Below are 20,658 nucleotides of genomic sequence, written 5' to 3'. Positions count from 1 at the left end.
CCCCCAGGGGATTCCCCCGGCCCCACACCCCAAGGGGCCGCCCCCCGCGGGACACCCCAGGCCCTGCCGCCCCCCCGAACCCCGCCGGGGCCGCCCTGGCCCCAGACCCCCTCAAAGGCCAAACCTGTCCCCGGGGCTGCCTGCGGCCGCCCCCAAGGCCCCGAGCGGCCCCCAGAGCCGCCTTCCCGGTGGCTGCACCCCCCGACCCCACTGCAGAGCACCCCCCACCGCGCCCGCCCCACCGAGGGCCCCGGGCCGCGGCCCCCGCAAGATGGAGGCGGTGGCGCCGCGGACCCCCCGCCCCCCCGCCAGCGGGGCGGAGGCCACGCCCCTCCGCCACGCCCAGCCAATGGGAACCGCGCGCTGCCGGGTGACGCGCGCAGAGCGACAGCCAATGGAAAGCTTCGCGCCGGGCCCGCCGCGCGGGGATTGGTCGGCGGGCGGGGCGCGAGCGGCGCAGCGTGAAGCGCTCGGGGCCGTGCGGCGCCTCCCGGAGGATCGCGGGTTCGCGCCCCGGACCTGGCTCACGCGTGCGCTGAGTTGCGCGGGTCTCAGCCGGCAGCGGCCCGGGGGACGGCGCCCGGGAGGTGTTTTCCTCCCTCCCGGGGCTGCAGCGGGGATGGAGGGAACGTTGCCGGCCCGGCTCCATCCTCGGAGCCGCTTCCCTGAAACCTGGTGGTGTGGGGAGCCAGGGCAGGGTGCCAGGAGCAGCCCCTCCCTCCACACCCCCAGGGTTTGGGACCGGGCAGGGTGAGTAGGGACCCCCCCCCTCCCCGAAAAAAAGGGGAAAGGAAAAGAAAAAAGAAAAATACTGTTTATTTCACACCACTACATCAAGTGCATCAGTCTGCCGTGACCCCGGCGGGGCGACCCGGCGTCCCGTCCCCGCCAACCTCCCCCCCTCCAGCCGTCACCTCTCCCCATCGCTCCCCGGGTGAGAGGGTGGGGAGCAACGTAGCCCCCCCCCAACCCGCCTGGCCCCCGGGCTCGGCGTGGGGGGAGACAGGGAGGGGGTGCTGCCTCCGTTATGGGGTTCGTGCCCCCCCCGCCTCCCCCCAAACCCCTCTCGGGACGGTGGGGAGCCTGGTGAACCCCCAACCCACGGCGATGGCCCCACTGTGGGGGGGTCGCACTGAGAGGTCCCTCGCGCTGGCGGGCATGAGGCGGGGGACCGCCAAAATCAAAGGGGGGGTGAAATTAAATTGGGGCTCACCCCTAGTGAGCCATGACGCTACCTCAGAAACACGGGAAAACGGCCAAAAAATGAAAATCACTCCTTTTTTTCGGTGGGGTGGGGGGGTATGACACTTGGGGGGCGGGAGAGGCGGTGCGTGCAGGCAGGGGGGGTCCATCACCACGCACGGTACAGGCAGGAGGAGGCAGGAGGCAGGCGTGACACCCGCCTTCGGTCGTGTGTGATGTGTGGGGAAGGGGGGGACAGACACACGGACACACCTACGGGCGCGGGGGGGTGGTGGTGGTGGGGAGACCCCAGCCCCCAACCGCGGGGCCAGGGGACGAAGTCGGTGGCAAAAGTGCTGATGGCAGGAGGCCGGGGTGGGGCTGGGCGGGGGGGGGGATGTCCCTGTCCCCATCCCGGTTTAGGGGATCTGAAAGACGTTGAGTTTACTGGTGTTTTTGAGCGTCTGCCGGCGGTTGCAGAACCAGACGCGCACGACTTCGCGGTCGTAGTTGAGCTCCTTGGCGATCTCGGTGATCTCCTGGCCCGTGGGCAAGGCGTTCTTCTCGAAGTAGGCGTTGAGCGCCTCGATGGCCTGCGGCGTGAAGGAGGTTCGGCGCTTCCGTTTTTTAGACGGTTCCCCCCCGACAAATTCCATCAGGTTTTGTTGCCCCTCTTGGTTCCGGAGCTCGGCTTCGCTCAACCACTTCTCCAGCACCGGTTTCAGCTTCTGGGCGCTCTTGGGGGTGATGTCCAGCTTCTCGAACCTGCGGCGGGCACCCAGAGACCCTCAGGGACACGGCGAGGATGGGGGGGGGGGGGACGACACCGGGACGGGGCTGGGGGCGCCACTGCCTTCAGCGGGTGAGACCACAGCGGGGAGGGATGTGGGCAGCGACCCCACCCACCCTCCTTTTCTCCCGTTTTCCTCCTTTTCTCCCGTTTTCCTCCTTTCCTTCAATTTTCCTCCTTTTCCCTAATTTTCCCCTTCTCCAGTTTTTCTACTTTTCTCCAATTTTCCTCCTTTTCTCCAAATCTCCCTTCTTCCAGCTTTCCTCTTTAATTTTCCTCCCATTTTCCTCCTGTTCTCTAGTTCTCCTTTTCTCCATTTTTCCTCCTGTTCTCTGATTTCCCCTCTTCTCCAGTTTTCCTCCTTTTACCCTTTTTTCCTCCCTTTACCTTTTTTCCTCCTTTTATCCATTTTTCCTCCTTTTATCCATTTTTCCTTTTCTCCAACTTTCCTTTCCTCCCCTTCCCTATTTTCCTTCTACTTTTCCTTCTTTTCTCCCATTTCCCTCCCTTTCTCCCATTTTCCTTTTGTCTCATTTTCCAATTTTCCTCCTTCTCTCCATTTTGCTTCTTCTGACTTCATTTCCTCCAATTTTCCTCCCTTTCTCCAATTCTCCTCCCCTTCTCTAATTTTCCTCCTTTCCCTCAATTTTCCCTCTTTTCTCCAACTTTACTCCTTTCTCTAATTCTCCTCCCTTTCCCCACTTTGCCCCCACGGACGCAGCCCTTGCCCCCCCCGTACCTGCAAATGGCCGACTGGCTGTAGGCGGGTCCCTCGGTGGCCGTTAGGGCCTGTCCCACCTGCGTCTGCGTCAGCCCGAGGGACAAGCGTCGGATCTTGAAGTTCTTGGCAAATTCCCGGATCTCCTCCAGGTTAATCCCGTCCTCCTCCGCGCTGCTGTTGGGAGCCGGGGGCTCTGCCGGCAGAGGGATGCGGGGGCTGCTGTGAAGCGGCCTCGGAGCCGTTTCCCCCCCCCAGTAAGAAGCACCCCCTTCGTCAGGCTCCATAACGAAGTCTGGGGGTGCCAGCGGTCACCCCACGGACCAAGGATGCAATCCTCTCCCCATCCCAGGGGAGCCGAGTTCCCAGCAGCCCCCAATTTCCCCCCGGTATCCCCCGCATCCTCTCCCCATCCCAGGGGATCCCAGCCCCCAGTATCCCTCTTCCCAGGGGATCCCAGTCCCCAGTGTCCCCCCGGTATCCCCCGCTGTGACTCACTGGAGACCAGCTGGCTGACGGTGGGGGTCTCCGAGCAGGTGATGGGGACGGGGGTGGAGGAAGCCTTCGCTGCCGGCGCAGGGTTTGCCACCACCACGGCCGGCTGGGAGAGAGCCGGGGCCGGCTGGATGGGCTGGACCTGGGGCAGAGGGGAGGGTCAGCACCCCCAGAGCGGGGGGGGGGGTCCCCTCTCCCAGCGCCAACGGCCGCGCCGCTCCCCGCCCACCGGCTCCATCCGTGCGGCCGCAGCAGAGCGGCCGCTGTGTTGCTTTTGCTGACAGAGAAGCTGGGACAGAGAGGTGACACTGGAAACCACCCAGCTCCATGCTGGGAACGGGGCCAGGACAATTCTGTACTGGGTTTGGGGTGTCCCACCACGTGGGTTTGGGGACAACCAGCACCTCTGCTCATGCCAAGGCTGGTCACGTCCCATCCCCACTGGGAAATCTGGTGGGCAGAGAGGGCGGGGTGCCCCATGGGGCAGGAGGGGACCCGTCCTGAAGATGCTCAGGGGGTCCCAAAGCAACGTGGTTGGGTCCCAAATCTATCCAGCTGGGTCCCAAAGATGTTCTCGTGCTTCCAGAGCAATGTGGCCAGGTCTCAGAAATGCTCACGTCCTCCCAAAGCAACGTGGCCAGGTCCCAAAGCCACACAGCCACAGTTTGGAGCTCAGGTGCTCCCAAAGCAACGTGGCCACATCCCAAAGATGCTCAGGGCTCCCAAAGCAACACAGTTGGGTCCCAAAACCACGCGTCTGGGTCCCAAAGATGCTCAAGGTTCCCAAAGCACCATGGCTGAGTCCCAGAGCCACCTGTCTGGGTCCCAAGGACACTCACGTGCTCCCAAAGCAACACAGTTGGGTGCCAGAGCCACGGGTCTGGGTCCCAAAGATGCTCTGGGGCTCCCAAAGCACCATGACCAGGTCCCAAAACCACATGTCTGGGTGCCAAGGACACTCATGTGCTCCCACAGCAACACAGTTGGGTCCCAAAACCACATGTCTGGGACCCAAAGATGCTCTGGGGCTCCCAAAGCACCATGGTCAGATCCCAGAGCCACGCATCTGGGTCCCAAAGACACTCAGGGCTCCCAAAGCACCATGGCTGCATCCCAAAGGTGCTCACACGCTCCCAGAGCAACGTGGCCGGGTCCCGAAGCCACGCCGCCGTGTCCCAGAGATGCCCACGTGCTCCCAAGGGCACGCAGCTGGGGACGCTGGTAGCCCTCTGGCCCCGCGGCTGTCAGCCCCGTGCCCGTCGCTCACCTCGTTCTTGGCGGGGGGCTCGGGGGTGCCGGTTTTCTTGATGGTGGCCGCCTGGATGGCGCTGCCGGCCAGCGTGGCGATGACCTGGCCCTGGGCATTGAGCAGCAGCTGCGGTGTCACCGTCTGTACCTGCAGGTTCGGGGCCGGCAGAGTGGCCGGGGCGGGGCCGGCTGCCGCCATCCCGGGGGGGTTCACCACCCACGGCAGCGTCCCGATCACCTGGGCGAAGGGAGGAGAGCCGGGGCTGGGGGGGTCGCACCCTGCAAACACCCTTCGCCGGGGCGCGGGGGACACGCTGGGCGTTTGTCCCCTCCGTCCCCAGGAGAAGCAGCCCCGGGGCGGGCAGGCGGTGGGTTTGGGAGGGGGGGGCAGGTCCCTCCCCAGCGGTACCTGGCCCTGGGCGTTGGTCAGGATCTGGCCCGTGATGCCCTGCACGCTGGAGATGGTGTTTGCGATCACGGGGGCGGCTGCCAAGGAGCCGAGGAGCTGGGTTTGGCCCCCGAGAGACGCCGCGCTGATCTGCGGGGAACCGAAAGCCGGGGGTCAGAGACGTGGGGGGCACCCCGGGCCGCCACGTCCCCCCGCGCGCAGCCGGCCACCCCCTTCCCCGTGGCAGGGCGAGTCCTGCCTCGCCACCGTGATGGGCTGGAGTCCCTTGACGTCCTTAAATCCATCCTTTAGACTTGGCCTAAAGCAGAGCCGCCCGCTCTGTCGCTCGTTGATCGCTGGGGACAGGGAAACTGAGGCCGGGGTCTCGCAGGATCCCCCGGGAGACGATGGCTGAACCGCAGCGCGTTGTCCCCGGGGAGACACGACTTCTCGCGGCTCCACGTGGCCCCGGAAGGCTCCAGATAAAGGGCGGCGGGTGCCAAACTCGCCCGGCTCCACGCCGCGGGCTGCCAGGCTCCTTACTATGCCAGGGTTAAAGGCAAATCCGGCGGGCTGGATGGTGATCTGAGTCTGCGTCTCCAAGGGCTTGGCCACGGGTGGCGTGGGCGCTGCGGCGGGCTGTGGCAGGATGGGGGGCTGGCCGGGCGCGGCGGGGAACACGCCGGGGGGCTGGAGGGGGGGCCGGGGCTGGACCGCAGCCGGCAGCGGCTGGGCAGGCTGCACCGGCGCTTGGATGGTGGTTGTGTTCAGCACAGCGGCAGCTGCGAAGCAAAGAGACAGAGCGTGAGCTGAGGGGGAGGCAGGGACGCCGGGGACACGCTGAGCTCGGGGTCCCCCCACTGCTCACTGTCCCCTCCCAAAGGGAACCGAGTCACCCGGTGATTCATCTCCACACGCTCGTGTTACGGCAGCGAAAGGTCCCCCCAGCTCCTGTGTAACGGGCAGGGCCAAGCGCCCCCGCTACAGCAGGACTCATCCTGCCCGGCCGGGGTGCGGGGTCTGACCCACAGCGGGTGCTGCCGCCAGCGCGGAGGGTGAGGGGCACCTCCGGGTCCCCTTCTCTCCCCTTCCGCGACTCGGGCCAGGCTCCTTCCCTCGCGGGCGCTGAAGAGGAGGCGATTCCCTCTGACGGGGGGACACAAGCCCTGCCCCGGGCACGGCCGGAGGGACACGGATCCCCCCGCTCTCCTGCCCGCAGGCAGAACCACACCCACGGCAACGGGGCGCTGCACCAGGAGCCCCAAACCTAACCTGGACCTCACAACCTACTCCTGTGCGCGGCCTTCCTCCCTGTCACCATCCTCATCCTCCCCTGCCTTCCTCCCTGTCACCATCCTCATCCTCCCCTGCCTTCCTCCCTGTTGCCATCCTCATCCAGCCCTGCCTTCCTCCCTGTCGCCATCCTCATCCTCCCCTGCCTTCCTCCCTGTCACCATCCTCATCCTCCCCTGCCTTCCTCCCTGTCACCATCCTCATCCTGCCCTGCCTTCCTCCCTGTCACCATCCTCATCCTCCCCTGCCTTCCTCCCTGTCACCATCCTCATCCTCCCCTGCCTTCCTCCCTGTTGCCATCCTCATCCAGCCCTGCCTTCCTCCCTGTCGCCATCCTCATCCTCCCCTGCCTTCCTCCCTGTCACCATCCTCATCCTCCCCTGCCTTCCTCCCTGTCACCATCCTCATCCTGCCCTGCCTTCCTCCCTGTCACCATCCTCATCCAGCCCTGCCTTCCTCCCTGTTGCCATCCTCATCCTCCCCTGCCTTCCTCCCTGTCACCATCCTCATCCAGCCCTGCCTTCCTCCCTGTCACCATCCTCATCCAGCCCTGCCTTCCTCCCTGTTGCCATCCTCATCCTCCCCTGCCTTCCTCCCTGTTGCCATCCTCATCCTCCCCTGCCTTCCTCCCTGTCACCATCCTCATCCAGCCCTGCCTTCCTCCCTGTCACCATCCTCATCCTCCCCTGCCTTCCTCCCTGTTGCCATCCTCATCCTCCCCTGCCTTCCTCCCTGTCGCCATCCTCATCCTCCCCTGCCTTCCTCCCTGTCGCCATCCTCATCCTCCCCTGCCTTCCTCCCTGTCACCATCCTCATCCTGCCCTGCCTTCCTCCCTGTCGCCATCCTCATCCTGCCCTGCCTTCCTCCCTGTCACCATCCTCATCCTCCCCTGCCTTCCTCCCTGTCACCATCCTCATCCTGCCCTGCCTTCCTCCCTGTCACCATCCTCATCCAGTCCTGCCTTCCTCCCTGTCACCATCCTCATCCTACCCTGCCTTTCTCGTGAACTCCTGACACGTGGGGAGCCACAAACTTAAAACCTCGTTTCAGACCCCTCCTGGAGAGGACGGTCTGGGTTCGGCACGAGCTGGGGGAGGATGAATTAAGGAGGCTACAAAGCAGACGAGCACCGGTTACCTTGCAAATTGGCTATAGGCGGTTTGAAAATTCCCCCTGTAGGAGAAGCAGCCGTCAGTCCGGGAAGGGCAGCGACCGTTGCTGTAGGAAATGTCCACACAGCCAGCCCCTGCTGACCTGCCACTTGACCTGCAATACTGATGGGGATAAGAAGAGGTTGAGTAACTGTCCCTGCTGGAACCATTACTCCTGTCACAACTGTTGCTAAGTTTTCCTGAGTCAAGACCTGCAAAAGTAAACAAGATTTAAAAAAGAACAAAAATCAACGCCACTGCAGATAGCATCAGCGGAGCATAAGTCTTTGATAAGGGGCGCACAGACCCGGCGGCCGGGCGGCCCGGGGTCCCTCCCCTCTCAGCAGCTGGGTTCCCAGCTCCGCGGAGCCCCCTCTCCGTGGGGAGACGGGGATCCCCCCCCTCCGCAAACCGCCCGACGCGTCTCTGGCAGCACCTCGGCAGCGCAAGGCCCCGGGCGAGGGTGCCAAGCAGAGGGGAACCGCCTTGGTTCGGGGCGTAGGTCCTACACCCCGCGCCACCAGCCGTCGCCTCCGCCCTCGGGGTTCGCCTACAGCAAGCGGACGCCTCCCCGGGGGTCCCCACCTTGTCCCCCCCGACGCCGCCCGGGCCCTCTCCCCGCTCTCCCATCCCGCTCCGCGGCTGCGGGGTAGTTACCTGCGGGGTGGCCTGCAGGGCCAGCGGGGCCAACATCTGCGGCTGCTGGCTCGTGGCGTGGCTGAAGGTGCCGACGGAGGGGACGGTGCCGGGGGACGCTCCGGCCGCTGCTTTGGCTTTGCCTGGAGAAGGGCAAGAGGAGACGGGTTGGAAAGATGCTGCTGGTTGAGCGATAGCAGCTCGTCTGCACAAAGGATGGGGGTGAGGGTGGGGGGCACCCAAATTATGCACACCCGGGGAATGAACATCCCCCCACGGGTGTCCCGGGGCAGCCGCAGCCCCATGGAGCCGGCGTGGAACCCAGCGTGGGGCATCCTCGGGAGCAGGCGGGTCCCCCAGGGTGGGGTCGCTGCCCAGGTTATGGGGCGCAGAGGAAGAGCATTTGGGGCTTCTCACGGGATGTTTTGGCGAGGAGGCAAAGGAGGGCGAAGGGAGAAGTTTGGGCGATTTGGGGAGGAATGAGCGTGCGAAATAGGGGGGTTAAGGGGATAAAAAGGCGCGGTCGTGTGTAAGTGCTTTGCGGGGCTTTGTGTGCCTCTCTCGGGCTGTCGGATCCGGCAGGAGATATTTTCCTCCGTCAGCTGCCGGCTCCAAAATTAGCAGCAATTAAAGTGGTGTCAGCCCCCGAACCGTTCACCCGGGAAGGGGGAGCTGGAAAGGGAAGGGACCGCGATCGCCCGGCCAGCGCCCGGCAGAGGGGCTGTCCCCCTCTTCCAACCCTCCGCCCGAATTCACCGAACACATTCATATTTCTGAGTTATCGTGAACATCCAAGCAAGAGGAAACCTTGCTCCTAATCCATATTTATTACTTGCAAAAGACCTACTTGTTTTTTGAGCAACATCTTGTATTTATTCTGCTCAACTTCTAATAATGGCAACTCTTGTGTATGAAATCCACTTAATCCTCTTCTATTTTTGTAAAAAGAAAAACACCCTTTTCCTGCCTTTTCCTTTGGCAGAAAAAAAAGTTTTACCAAATAAATACTTTCCTCAGCGGAGAGCCAGGCATTTCTTGGGTTTGGTTCCTTGCCCAGAAATAACTACAGGTCTGCAAGATTTAAAAAAGCCTTTTTTTAAGAAATTCCCTACCAAACCCAAGTGTCACGGCCTGCTCAGAAGAGGGAGAACAGTGACTTACGCTCACAGATCCCCAACGGGGTGGACAACGGTGAGGTAAGTCTCAAAGTCCTTACATAAACATTTATTAATTTCCCACGGTGTATTAATTGGATACAGGATAATTGACTAAGCATATAACCAGTTATGGCAAGCGGTACGATATGCCTCGTGTGCCTGAATGATAACAAGGAAAGGGGGGAAAAGAGAAGAGAGAGAGACGGGAATAGAGACTGAGGTCACCGCTCCGGGTTCCCGCGCTGGTCCCCGCCAACGAGGGTTCAAGGGTGCATCCGCCTTCTGCCTGCTGTTATCCTCACCCCCCTCCATTTATACCCCTTCCTTGGGGCCCTCCCCCGGGGCACAACCCCCATCCCTACGTGGCCCATGGACGGGGAGGAGTAAAGGCGCTTCAGGGGATGGTGCAACGAGCGAGATCTTGTTAATCTTCATTAGCATATGCAGGGGTGTCAACTTTAATATGCATTTGGTGGATAATGAGGCGAAGGTCGTTCACCGGGCAGACGGCCCTGAAACCACAAGCTGCACCGGAGCAGAACCGTCCTGTCTCCACAGGGCTCCCTCCTCCAGCCCGTCCTGCGCTACCCAGGAGTTTCCTCACCCCAGAGATAAGCCAGCGCCAGCTTCAGCAGCTCATCGAGCTCAGAGCCTGAGTTATCCAGACCCCACGTTATCCACGTGTTTGAGACATTCCTCAGCAAGGCCGGGAGGGCCTTGGCCCCCCCCATCCCTTATCGTTCGCTCAGGTTTTGTTTTGGGGAGTTACAAGTCTCCTACCCCGAGCACAGACAACGCCCAGCACTTCCCAGATTTCAAAGACGGTGCTACGGGGCAGCGACGGGTTTTGTGCAGCTGCCGTGCCTCTGCTCCCCTCCAGCCTGCAGGGTCAGAGCATCCCCCAGCACGCAGAGACACTCGCCTCCTCCTCTTATCCCGGAGTCACAGAGTCGTTCAGGTTGGAAAAGCCCCTCGGGATCAGCGAGTCCAACCCTCAGCCCGACTCTGCAAAGTTCTCCCCTACCCCACATCCCCCCACAGCTCATCAACCAGCCTCAAACAAGCTACAATCCTGCCCACTTTTTTTTGGCAAAAACACGGGGATCTGGCCATGCTCTGAGTACAGCACAGAGGTGACAACCAGAGAAAAATCTTATTTTCTTTACAAGAGTGGCAGGAGAGGGGACGGGACGGGGCGCTTGCAGGCGGATCCGGGATGGACCTGCGGGAGGATTGGGGTGCTGGCCAAAAAGCAGCGAGGAATAAAGTGGGATCTCTCTCCCCGGAGGCTGATTTCCAGAGCTGCATTCCTGTGCCAGGAGGGCTGCGCCCGCAGCCAGCTCGGGGCAAGGGGGAGAGGAAACCCAAGCCTGGCTGCGGGAAAACTGAGCTCCCCAGCAAAACACCTCACGGACAAATGTCCTCCCTGCTTTAAGGACGTGTTCGAGCGCTGTCCTCCATGCAGGATGCTTTTCCCCACCAGCTCCTGAGGAGGAATCATTTCGCTGACTCCTAACCCAGCTGGGCACAGGGATGCTCGGGAGCAGGGTCTCTGCCTGCGCCGCCAGGCGCAGCTCGTCCTCCCGGCCCCGACCCGGCGGGTCCTGAGCTCAACTGCGCTCACAGGGACGGAGGGACGGGGCAGCCACGGAACGAGCCCCAGGGCAGGACGGTGTCTTACCGGCCGCCTCCCCGCTGCAGGAGCTCTGGGTGCTGGGGGGGTTGTTGTCCTCTCTGCCCGGGTGGCTGGTCTCTCTCGGGGAGCCCCGTGCTACCTCCCCGGGGGGTATTTCCAAAGCTTTCCGGTCCTCCTCGGCCGGGAGCGGGGTGTCCACGCCGACCTCCAGCACTCGGATGGTTTCATGGCTGGACATGACAATAACCTGCAAATGTGCCCCAAAATGTCCATCAGCTCTGGGTACCCAACCCTGCAGCGGTGTCCCCCACCCCCCAGGACATGCTGGGAGCGAAGTGGCTCCCCCCCACCCCACAGGACATGTTTTAGGGTGACCCTCAGAACAAACCAAGATGAGCCCACCCCATCCCCTCGAGGAGGGATCGCAGCCCCCCCAGCACCTCGCTGCTTTCATTAACCAGCAGCGTCTGGGCTCTGATGGCCCCGGCAGCACGTGACACCTTCCGCAGGGAACACACGGCTGCCGGTGGCCGCAGCACCCCGGGCAGAGCCGGCCCTGGCGCAGAGCGAGCGCGGAGCTACAGCCCCGTGGCTCTGACCCGGGATGGCGCGAACCCTCCGAACCACGACACGATTTCTCCCGTATCAGGGAGACACAGAGCGTGAGGAGCAGAGACACACGAAACTCAGGAGCAAAGATCTCTTGGGAACAGTGAGGCTGTGGGACGAGGACCTCACACCTCTGTGTTGTTAAAAAAACCCCAGACGAGGCAGCCAAGCTCCAGAAGATGGGGCTGAACATCTGCGTGCCCAAGCGTGGGGGCAAACGGGGTGCTCGTGAGCACGAGGCAGGAGGGAGAAGGTTTCTCACCCCGTGTCGGGGCACACAGTGGCGCTCCAAACCCCAACTCCCCCCGCCCCGGGGCCCTCCCGGTTGTGGGGTGCGAAGGGGATGGAGCTGGGATGCCCGTACCTGCTCGTTGACCGTCAGCGAGGCCTCCTGGGGCTGCACGGCTTCGGTGTCCATGGTGTCCCGGCGAAGGTGGGAGAGGGCTCAGACCTTCCACATGCTGCAAGGAGGGGACATGGGAGGGTCTGTCACCACCCCCGCCAGGGCACAGAGCAAACCTGGGCTCTCCCACCCCCCCTCCTGCTCTGTGCTGGCTCTGGCTGCGATTCGGGGCAGCGCAGAGCTTGGTAACGTCCCGCTGCCCCGTGCCGCGGGGACACACGCTCCTCCAGGGGAGGCGTTGGTGTCTCAGGTACCTCCCACCACCTCCAGGCCTCCTGGTAAAGAGGTCACAGCCATGGGGCAGTGTAATTTATTGCACGAGCATCAAATACACGAGCAGCAGAGCAAGGGAAGGTTATTCCAAGGGCCAAGCCTTTCCCCCTCTTCTCTCCCTTTGGGAAATGAGGATGCAATTCCTTCAGCTTCCTTGGAAAACCCCAAAAAACCAGGCACGGACCACGTGAAGCCACCTGTGCCTCCTATTTGAAGCCCAGAGCAGGTCCCCAGAGTCCCCGCGCGACACCGCAGCTCTCCCAAACCGCTGCAAGGAGCGGGAGAGACAATTTGCTCGTTTCTGAGGGGACCTAAATTGACGGGGATACTTCATTAAACTGGTGAAATGAGTCGTTCATGGAGGGAAGGGGCTCGGCACACCTGTTGGAAGGCAACTCTTCCTCTTCCAACGCCCTTCATTAACTCATTTGATCACGTATTGTCCCCTCGCTGCCTTGCAGAAGCATAATTGCCTTTATAAGAGGCTTATGAATTTTTTATTAGGAACGTCTCGGGGATGCATTTAACCAGCCAGCCTGGATGACATTCAAAATTATTCGATGCATGTGCAAAGGTGTCCTTGTTTGTGTAAGTGCTGGGGAGCCTGGGGGCATGTTGGTGTTGGGGGGTGCAGGCAGCGCCCAGCTCCCCCTGCTCGGGCTGTCCCAGACCGCTGGGCTGCGCCTGCCCCCCCCCAGCGCCACCCGCCTCTGCGCGGGGCCCGATCCTGTCCCTGCCCCCCCGAGGGACGTTGCCCGCTCAGCCCTCGGCAGCCTCTGCAAAGCTTGGAGGAGGCAGAGCTCGGGCAGAGCATCCCCGGGGCTCACAACTCATCCAAAAGGGAATTTCAGCCCCAAACCTGCGTTAGTGTGTTTCATCCATCGGTTTTTACTTCTGCCAGGGCAACCGGCGTGGTGCGGGCATCCCCTGCTGCTCTGCTCGCTGGCATCCATCGGCCTGTCACGTCAGCCCAGGAGGCACTTCCAGGATCCGGGAAACATCTCCCGGCACCGTTTTACAAGCCCTTTATCGTTTCTCTGCGTCTCAGAAGCCACCAGGCTCCTGCTGAGGCCACCGAGCGTATCCTGAGCCGGAGCCGGCATTTGTATGCAATTAGTAAACATAGTTATTGGGATCCTGTTGATCCGAAGGGGCCTAAATTGAATTAAGAGTCAAATTCTCATTTGATACTCAACAGGCGCCACGCATCTAATTCCCTCAGGCTGGCTTTTGTACACACCACTTATTATTTATTATCTGCAGTGAAGCGACGCTTGGGGTCCCAGCAGAGACGGGGCTATTTCCCTCATCAGCCGCTCGTCCCAGCTCTCCCCCTTCCTCGGCCCTGCCAGGCTCAACCCAAACATTCATGCAGGACCCAGAACCAGCCCCGCTGTCAGATTCACTGAGGACTTTTAGAGCAGCCGGTGACTGATCTCCAGTCGCTGCTGTGAATTTTTAAACCTGGCCTTAGCTTTAGAGCAGACAAACACCTTGGGATGCCGGTGCACAGTTTAATTAACAATTTATTCTAGTGCAACAGAGAACGGAGCAAGGGATGAGCGAGTGGCTTGTGCAGGCAGCTGGCATTATTAAAAGTTAATGAGCTCTCCAACAGCCACAGCCCGGCGAACGGCGAGGAGGCCCGAGCACGGGCTCCCTGTGCTGGCTGCGAGGGGCAGGCAGCGCGGGCAGAGCAGCAGAGCAGAGGTGCAAAGTGTCCTGCTGCAAGAAGAGCGAGCAAGGGCAGGAAAACGCTCCCGAGGAGCTTTCTGAACCTCCCCAGAGAGCGGCTGGCGATGGGGAGAGTTGCTGGGGGTACAGGGGGGGCTCTGGCCTGGTGTCCTAATGAATTCACCCCCCGGGCTGTGATCCACTTGCTCCAGGCAGCTGCTCTACATCACTTCTCCTTCTCTCTGCATCACCAGACCACGCCGGCCTGGATGGAGCCCGGCACAAGCAGAGCAGCCCTGGGGGGTCTGCTAACGAGGAGCAACCCCCAGCATGTTGTGGCAGCTTTTTCCTACACCTGAGCCTGGAAGAGGTGGGGAAGGTTCCTGCTGACGCCCCATCACCTCCCTGGCACCGCAGCTGTCCCAGGGATCCCCCCCCAGCTCCCCGCTACGCCTGGCACACCAGGGTCTTCACTAGAGCGGGTGGCTGAGTCCAAACTGGGATCCCAAACGGGCAGGCGAGGGCACAGAGACGGCAGTTGGAAGGGAAGGGGTGGCCGGGGGCTGTTCGGTCTGTGGGGAGACCCCTCCTGCACAACCGGGGCACAGCCAAAACCCAAAACCACTTGTGGAGCCGCCACAGAGCAGGGCCCGGAGTGGATGGGGAGCACCGGTGCTGTGTGGGGACTATGGAGCCAAAACCCCGTGGGATGGCTGCAGCGACCCCCAGGGCAGCGCGGGGAGAGGCGGCAGCCCCGGGTACTCACTGTTTGCTCTGGGGTGAAAGGACCCTCCGGGCAGGAGACGGGGCTGGCTGCTTCGTCCTGCTCCTCGGCGCGGGCCGCTGGGCTGCGGCACTCCGGCTTCAGGCTGCAGGGAAAGAAAAACCAGAGCTGTCTCTGTGCCGAGCTCTGCCTGCTCCCGCGCTCCCGGAAAGCCACGAGGAGCAGCAGGACCCCGTGCGCCAGCTCTTGGCGAGAGGGGACGACTCAAAAGCATCCCCATCCTCGCAAGTTAATTCTGCTTCGTTGCTCCTCATCGAGGAGCTCTGGGAACTGGAGCTGAAGCGGCGAGCTGCCCCTAAAGCAGCAGTTCCCAAAACTTAACGCACGTGTTGGCTCTTCTCGGAGTTTGCCCACGGAAGGAGCACCGAACCCGCTGCAACCGCCAGACCTCGCTGTCATCCACCCCCGTCCATCCCAGCCTAAGCCAAAAAGCCTCTCTCAGAACCGCAGATTTATTCTGGCCCAAGTGGGATGGCAAAAGGCTGCAGAAGGTACAACATCCCTGCTCCGACCACCGTATTTATCTCCGTGCGAACCGTCGATCTGTTCAGGCCTGCCCATGGGGAAGACTCAAATAACGTGGAGAGAAGAGGAGAGAGAGGTTTTTTTCCTCGGTGCCGTGCAAAGAGACCAATTAGTGCGCTAGACGATTAAACAGACATTTCATAATGTCAGGCTCGATGCAGTTTGGCGGCGTGCTTCAGCTTTCGGAGTGGGCTGCTTCTCCTGTGGCAGACGTTCGGCAGGTCGGCAGTACCATTTCATTTGGTTTCTTCACACTTTTTTTTTTTTTTTTTTGCAATTAATGGGACAAATAATTTGTCCAGATGGTGGTGTTAAGTGCACGCAGCAAGAAGACAGCCATTTCGCAACAGATGGTGGCAAGGAAATGAAATGCACAAAATAATAATAATAATAATATTTAAAAAAAAAAAAGAAGGGGGGGGGGAAAAGGGAAGGATAATTTAAGATGCTCCGAGTCTCACTGTGAATATAATTGCCGTGTTAATTACAAGCGCTGATGAGTCAGAGATGTAGCCACTTGGATCCCAAGTGGGTGGAAATCCAAGTTTGAACAAACTTGCCACAGGTGAGAAACCCTAAGAGGTTAATTAAACCAGAAGACATTTTGGACACGGCTACAGCTCGCTAATTACTCGCTGTCATTATCCTGGATTAATTCCTGTGGATGGACGCTCTGATCGCAGGCTGAGCAGCCCGAACGCGCCACAAGCAGACACCAGCTTCAGGCCAAGCCCGAAAGCCGGCGCTGACACCGGGTCTGAGACTCACACCCCGACGGGGCAAATGCCCCCAGACACCCCGGCACGGGCGCGGAGCGGGACAGGGCCGGGTCGTGCTCCCGCTCCCTGGAACTGAAGCGTGAGGGTAAGGGGCAGCCCCAAGCGTCCCTCGCCACCGTCTCACCAGCCTGCGTGATTTCCTTCGTCCCGTTTGGAGTGGGAAGCTCCAGGCTGGAAATGATGCCGTCAGCGGGAATTATTTGTCAAAGCATACTTGCCGGTGTCACCGCGGTGGAGAGCCGGACCCAAGCAGTTTGCAAGGTTTTTTTTTCCCTCCTCACAAATCAGCTTCCCTCTCAAAATGCCTTTTTATCCTTCTGAACTTTATGACTTTGAAGACTTTACTGCGTTTACCGATGGGGAAACTGAGGCAGGGGACGAGAGGTGACACGTTGCGGCCGGCAGACCTCGAACCCACCTGCCTCCGGCCAAGTCACTGAGCATCCCTGCGCCGGAGCTCCCCCTCCACGAGCCCGGAGGAAAAAGAAAACCAGGTGTTTTCTTCTGGTGGGGCAGGAGCCGAACCAGCCAACCCCGACTCAAACCCGTTCTGCCAAGCAGCAAAACGATGTAAATCTAATTTCTACCCCATCCTCCCCCTCTTCTTTGGTTCTGCACCAACCCCCCCGGCGTGGTACCACGGTCCCGGCACAGGACGAGGCTCCACATCGCTGAGCAGTTTTACAGCCAGCTGTGAAATTCCTGAACATCGGGGCTGTAAGGAAGAGCTGGTGGTGAATTTTTAAGACAGAGGGTTTTTTTTCCGCTGGGAGGCTTTTGGAGGAGACATGGCAGCTCCCCAGCGTTCCTCATCCACAGTGTTGAGTCAACTTCATGCCTGGAAAACCCCGTGCCAGGGCTGGGGCTGCCGAATCCCAAAGGAGAATCAGGGAAAAATCATCCACCGGCCCAACTCGTCTTCCAACCCCAGCGAGAAGGCGCAGCGGAGGCACCCGGGGGCGATCAGAAAGTTGATGAAGCAAACCGAGGGGCTGCGCTGCGCCCGGACGCGCGGCCCTGGGGAGCCTGTCGGGGCAGGAGCCAGCTCGGGAATTTGCGTTGGCGGAGAAAATGTCGCTGCCGACGCGCAGCGGGCGCTTCCCAGCCTGGATTACCCGGCTGCAGCGGGCAAACGGCACGGGAGCCGCAGGAGGAGAGGTTGGTGGGCAGCGATTTGGCCCCAACCTGCGTAAAGCTGCCGGGGACGAGCCCTGGTGCGAGCGCCGCTGGCTCCGGCACCCCGATCCCAACCTGAAATCCAGGTGATGCTTTAATCGCTTCATCCCAGCATCTGCCGCCCGGGCTGGGGGGGAGCAAATACCCGGCGGAGGGTCATGAAACCTGCTTCAAAAAAAGGGGAAAACCCAAAACCAGTTGACCAGGCTTCCCTGCCAGTCTGGCGGTTTAACTCCGTTATTTGCAAAACCCTCTTTGCACCGTTCAAGGGGAACATTTTCCTCCCAGCCATGGGGCGGGTTGCATCCTGCTCTGCCACTGCTGGGCTGCGTGGCCTTGGTTGAATCTCTTAATTTTTTGCTTTGCTTCCCACTTCCACGGGGTTTTTGGGGGCAAAAGCCTGATCCTGGATGAACCCCCCCGCCTGCGTGGCCGTGCCGAGGGTGACGGCGTTCCCCCTCTGCAGCACAAACCCTGCCTGGCTCGTCCCGCCAGCTGCCCTGGGGTGCCCGATCAGCTTACGGTGACTTCCCAGGAATCTGCTCCTTTCTCCGGAGAGACGGGGAAGTATTTTTATTCCCACTACACACAGACAGAGGAGATGACGGGGATTAAGTTCACCTCCCAAGGTCAGGCCAGAGGAACGTGGCAAAACCAGGAGCAGATTTTGGATCTCCCAAGCTGGCGCACTCAGAGCTCCCATCTGCCTCCCCCAAAACAGCGCCCGGAGCGTCAATCACTCTCTGTCCTGCCAGCGCCCCGGGACTGGAAGCTACTTCGAGGGTGCAGGACATCTCAGAGGGACAGGACGGCCGGTTTGGGGGGCACAGGACCCCCCCACTGAGCCTACAGTCCCATGAAACGCAGTGTGGGGGGCAGCGCTCTGACCCTCATCGCCCCTTCAGGGCGGGGTTCATCGGCTGAAGACCAAGCCTGACCCCGAGATGGCCGTGGCTGCGGGTGCTGGGGATGGGTGTAAGGGGGGGGGGGGGGGGGGCAGCCCCTCTCCCCCCCCCCCAGCAAAGAGGCAAACGCAGCCCCCTCATTGCATTTCTTGTCCCCCCTGATGATCAGGATCCACCGCGCCCCGTACAGGCCCCCCCACTCCTCTGCCACCAGGGCTCTGCAGCACCCAGGGAAGGTGTCATGTGTCCCCCCCCCCCAAACCGCAAACCAAGGGGCTCACGGGGGCCGTGGGAGCTGCCCCCGGGGCAGTGACCCCCCTGCAGGGGTGCACAGCCCCCCCAAACCTCACAGCACCCCATGCCCTGCCCCACACTGTGCTGGAGCACCCCAAAATGACCTTATACCCCCCCAGCCCTACTCTCCATTCACCTCCCCAGCCGCAGCAGCTCCCGCCCCACCCCCCCGGGGGTTTGCTCCCCCCCTGCAGCGCCTGGGCACCCTGCCTGGCACCTGCACCCCCCCTGCACCGCACCCCAAGGGCAGGGCCACTCCCTCATCTCCCACCCCGGGGGGGCCTTTGCCCTCCCCCAGCAGGACCCCAACGCTCTCCTCCTGTCTTACCCTCCCCAGCCCTATTTCTCCTTTCCTGCACCCCAAAACCCGCCTCCCACAGCCCCCAATTTCTCCTACTCCCCCCACCCCGAGCCCTCCCCAGGGCAGTCACCCCCTTTCCCTGCCCCGGGGCTCACCAGCCCCCTCTTTCCCCCTTTCCTGGACACCCCCAGCTCCGAGGTCCCTCCCAGGGGACCCCCACCTCGCCGTGGTCTCCCCTGGAATCCTTTAATCCACCCCCCCCACTCGGGTGCCCCCCATCTACACCCCCACTCTTAGCGTGTGCGTGTCCCCACTTCTCCCCAATTTACACCCCCCCAAACCCACTTGACCCCCCTCCAATCCTCACTGCCCCCCCCCAATCCCGATGCCCCCCCAATCCTCACTGACTTGTCTTCCTCCCCCCCAACCCGCGCATCCCCCCCTCCCCAAATCCCGGTGCCCCCCCCCCTTCCCAAAGCGCTGCACCCCGCTCTCCGCCGTTTTCCCCTCCGCGCCGGTTTCCCCCCCCATCACTCTTTATCATAAATATATAAATTATGCTAATTACGGCATTGCATATTCACCGCGGCGGGGCCCGCCGCCCCCCGCCCGGCCCCGGCCCCGCTCCGGCCCCGCACTCACCGCGCTGGGCGCTCGCCGGGGGGGTGCGGGGGGGGGGTGCCGGGGAAGGGGGGGTGGGGGGGGGGGATCCGCGCCGCTCCGCACCGCTCCGCGCTGCTCCGCGCCTTCCCCTCTGCCGGGGAATAATTAAAAATTCATCTCACAGCGGCGGCGGCGGCGGCACAAAGGGGAGGGAGGCAGCGAGGGGGGCGGCGGGAGGCGGGGAGCGGCCCCGGGACCCCCGTGCCTTGGGGGGGGGCTCCTGGGGGGGAGAGGTTTTGGGGGGTGGCGGGAGGGGAGGATGGGTTGCGGGGTGTTTTTTTTTTTCCGTGGGGTTGAGTGGGTTTGGGTTTTTTTTGGACTCCTCCGGGGGGATTTTTTAGCTGCTGCGTCATGAACATAATTTATGCGCAGGCCTTTGCCGCATCCGCGGGGCTGCCGCGCTGCCCGCCGCCGCCGGGGGCGCACGGGGCCCCCCACCCCCGGACCAGAGACCCCCCAGACCCCAGAGGCAGAGCCCCCAGCACCGAGAACCCCCAGCCCCCTGAACCAGACACCCCCTCAAACCCCAAAGTCTGAGCCCTGAGACCCTCGAATCAGAGACGCCCCAGACCCAAATACAGAGCCCCCCAAACCAGAGACACGCCCCCAGCCCCCCAAACCAGAGACCCCTCTAGCCCCCTGGCACCTGAACCAAAGTCCCCCCAAAACAGAGCCCCTTCCAGCCCCGAGACCCCCAAACCAGAGCTCCCCAGCCCCAAGATCCCCAAACTAAACCTCCCTCCAGCCCCCAGCCCTGAGACCCCCAAACCAGAGCCCCCCCAGACCTCAAAGTCACAGCCCCCAGACCCTGAAACCAGAGCCCCCCCTAAACCTCAAAGCCAGAGCCTCCTCCAGCTCCAAGATCCCCTCTCCAGCCCCCAGCCCCCAAAACTAAAGTCCATGAGACCCCCAAAGTCAGAGCTCCACAGCCCGAGACTCCCCAAAACCAAAGCCCAGCCCCTCTCCAGCTCAGAGTCTCCCAAATCCAAAGTTCCCAAACCTGGAGCCCCCCAGCTCAGAGCCCCCCAAAATCAGAGCCCCCCCCTCAACTCAGAGCCCCCCCAAATCCCAAGCTCCCCAAAGCAAGTGCACGCCAAGCCTGGAGACCCTCCACAGTCACTTCAGCCCAGAGCCCCCCAAACTGGAGGCACAGCCAGCCTGGAGCCCCTATAACAGGAGCACCCCCCAGCCTGGAGCCCCTATAACAGGAGCACCCCCCAGCCTGGAGACCCCCCAACCCAGAGCATCTCAAATCCAGAGCACTCCCAAACCCAGAGCCCCCCAAAACTGGGAGCCCCCTCCCCAAACCTAGAACTTCCCCAAACTCAGAGCCAAAATCCCAGACATCCTCAATCCCATCTGGAACACCCAGAAACTCCCAAAAGTCAAACACTGGAGCCCAAATCAGTGCCCCCCTCCAAGAGCCAGAGCCCCCAGACCCCCACAAGACTCAGATCCCCCAAATCCCCAATGTGCCCAATCCCAGACTCATCCCCCCCAGACCCCGAAGTGCCAGGACGCCCCCAAACCCCCAGCCTCCGCAGCCCGCTTAAACCCCTGACTCTCCCAACCCCGCC

At 61.9% G+C, this 20,658-nt stretch overlaps 1 protein-coding gene across 3 annotated transcripts; it reads right to left on the bottom strand.

The window, feature by feature from the left end:
- Positions 1 to 801: 801 nt before the first annotated feature.
- Positions 802 to 19,111, bottom strand: POU6F1 (POU class 6 homeobox 1). Of its 3 annotated transcripts, none has more exons than XM_074853567.1 (12): positions 19,061 to 19,111; positions 14,421 to 14,523; positions 11,669 to 11,765; positions 10,741 to 10,942; positions 7,924 to 8,045; positions 7,253 to 7,478; positions 5,365 to 5,603; positions 4,843 to 4,971; positions 4,453 to 4,671; positions 3,189 to 3,327; positions 2,712 to 2,886; positions 802 to 1,947 (listed from the first exon to the last, which is right to left on the bottom strand). In XM_074853567.1, the coding sequence occupies exons 3-12, from the start codon at positions 11,720 to 11,722 to the stop codon at positions 1,602 to 1,604; spliced, it is 1,851 nt and encodes a 616-aa protein (XP_074709668.1). In that variant the 5' UTR covers positions 11,723 to 11,765; positions 14,421 to 14,523; positions 19,061 to 19,111; the 3' UTR covers positions 802 to 1,601. The 3 variants fall into 3 exon arrangements, with proteins under 3 accessions (XP_074709668.1, XP_074709669.1, XP_074709667.1); XM_074853568.1 differs by lacking the exon at positions 19,061 to 19,111 and adding an exon at positions 18,987 to 19,015; XM_074853566.1 differs by lacking the exons at positions 14,421 to 14,523; positions 19,061 to 19,111 and adding an exon at positions 12,840 to 12,972.
- Positions 19,112 to 20,658: the final 1,547 nt, after the last annotated feature.

This window comes from Strix uralensis, chromosome 33, assembly GCF_047716275.1.
Source record: "Strix uralensis isolate ZFMK-TIS-50842 chromosome 33, bStrUra1, whole genome shotgun sequence".
NCBI lineage: Eukaryota > Metazoa > Chordata > Aves > Strigiformes > Strigidae > Strix > Strix uralensis.
This window is presented reverse-complemented; position numbering and strand designations above follow the sequence as displayed.

What these genes read in the sequence shown, in the direction of transcription:
- POU6F1 (XM_074853567.1), bottom strand. Translation starts at nt 11,722, where the DNA reads ATGGACACCGAAGCCGTGCAGCCCCAGGAGGCCTCGCTGACGGTCAAC. An exon ending in GCCTATAGCCAATTTGCAAG is followed by an intron (nt 5,604 to 7,252) that starts GTAACCGGTGCT and finishes TTTGCTTCGCAG; the next exon opens with CTGCCGCTGTGCTGAACACA. An exon ending in AGCCCCCCGCCAAGAACGAG is followed by an intron (nt 3,328 to 4,452) that starts GTGAGCGACGGG and finishes CCTCTGCCCCAG; the next exon opens with GTCCAGCCCATCCAGCCGGC.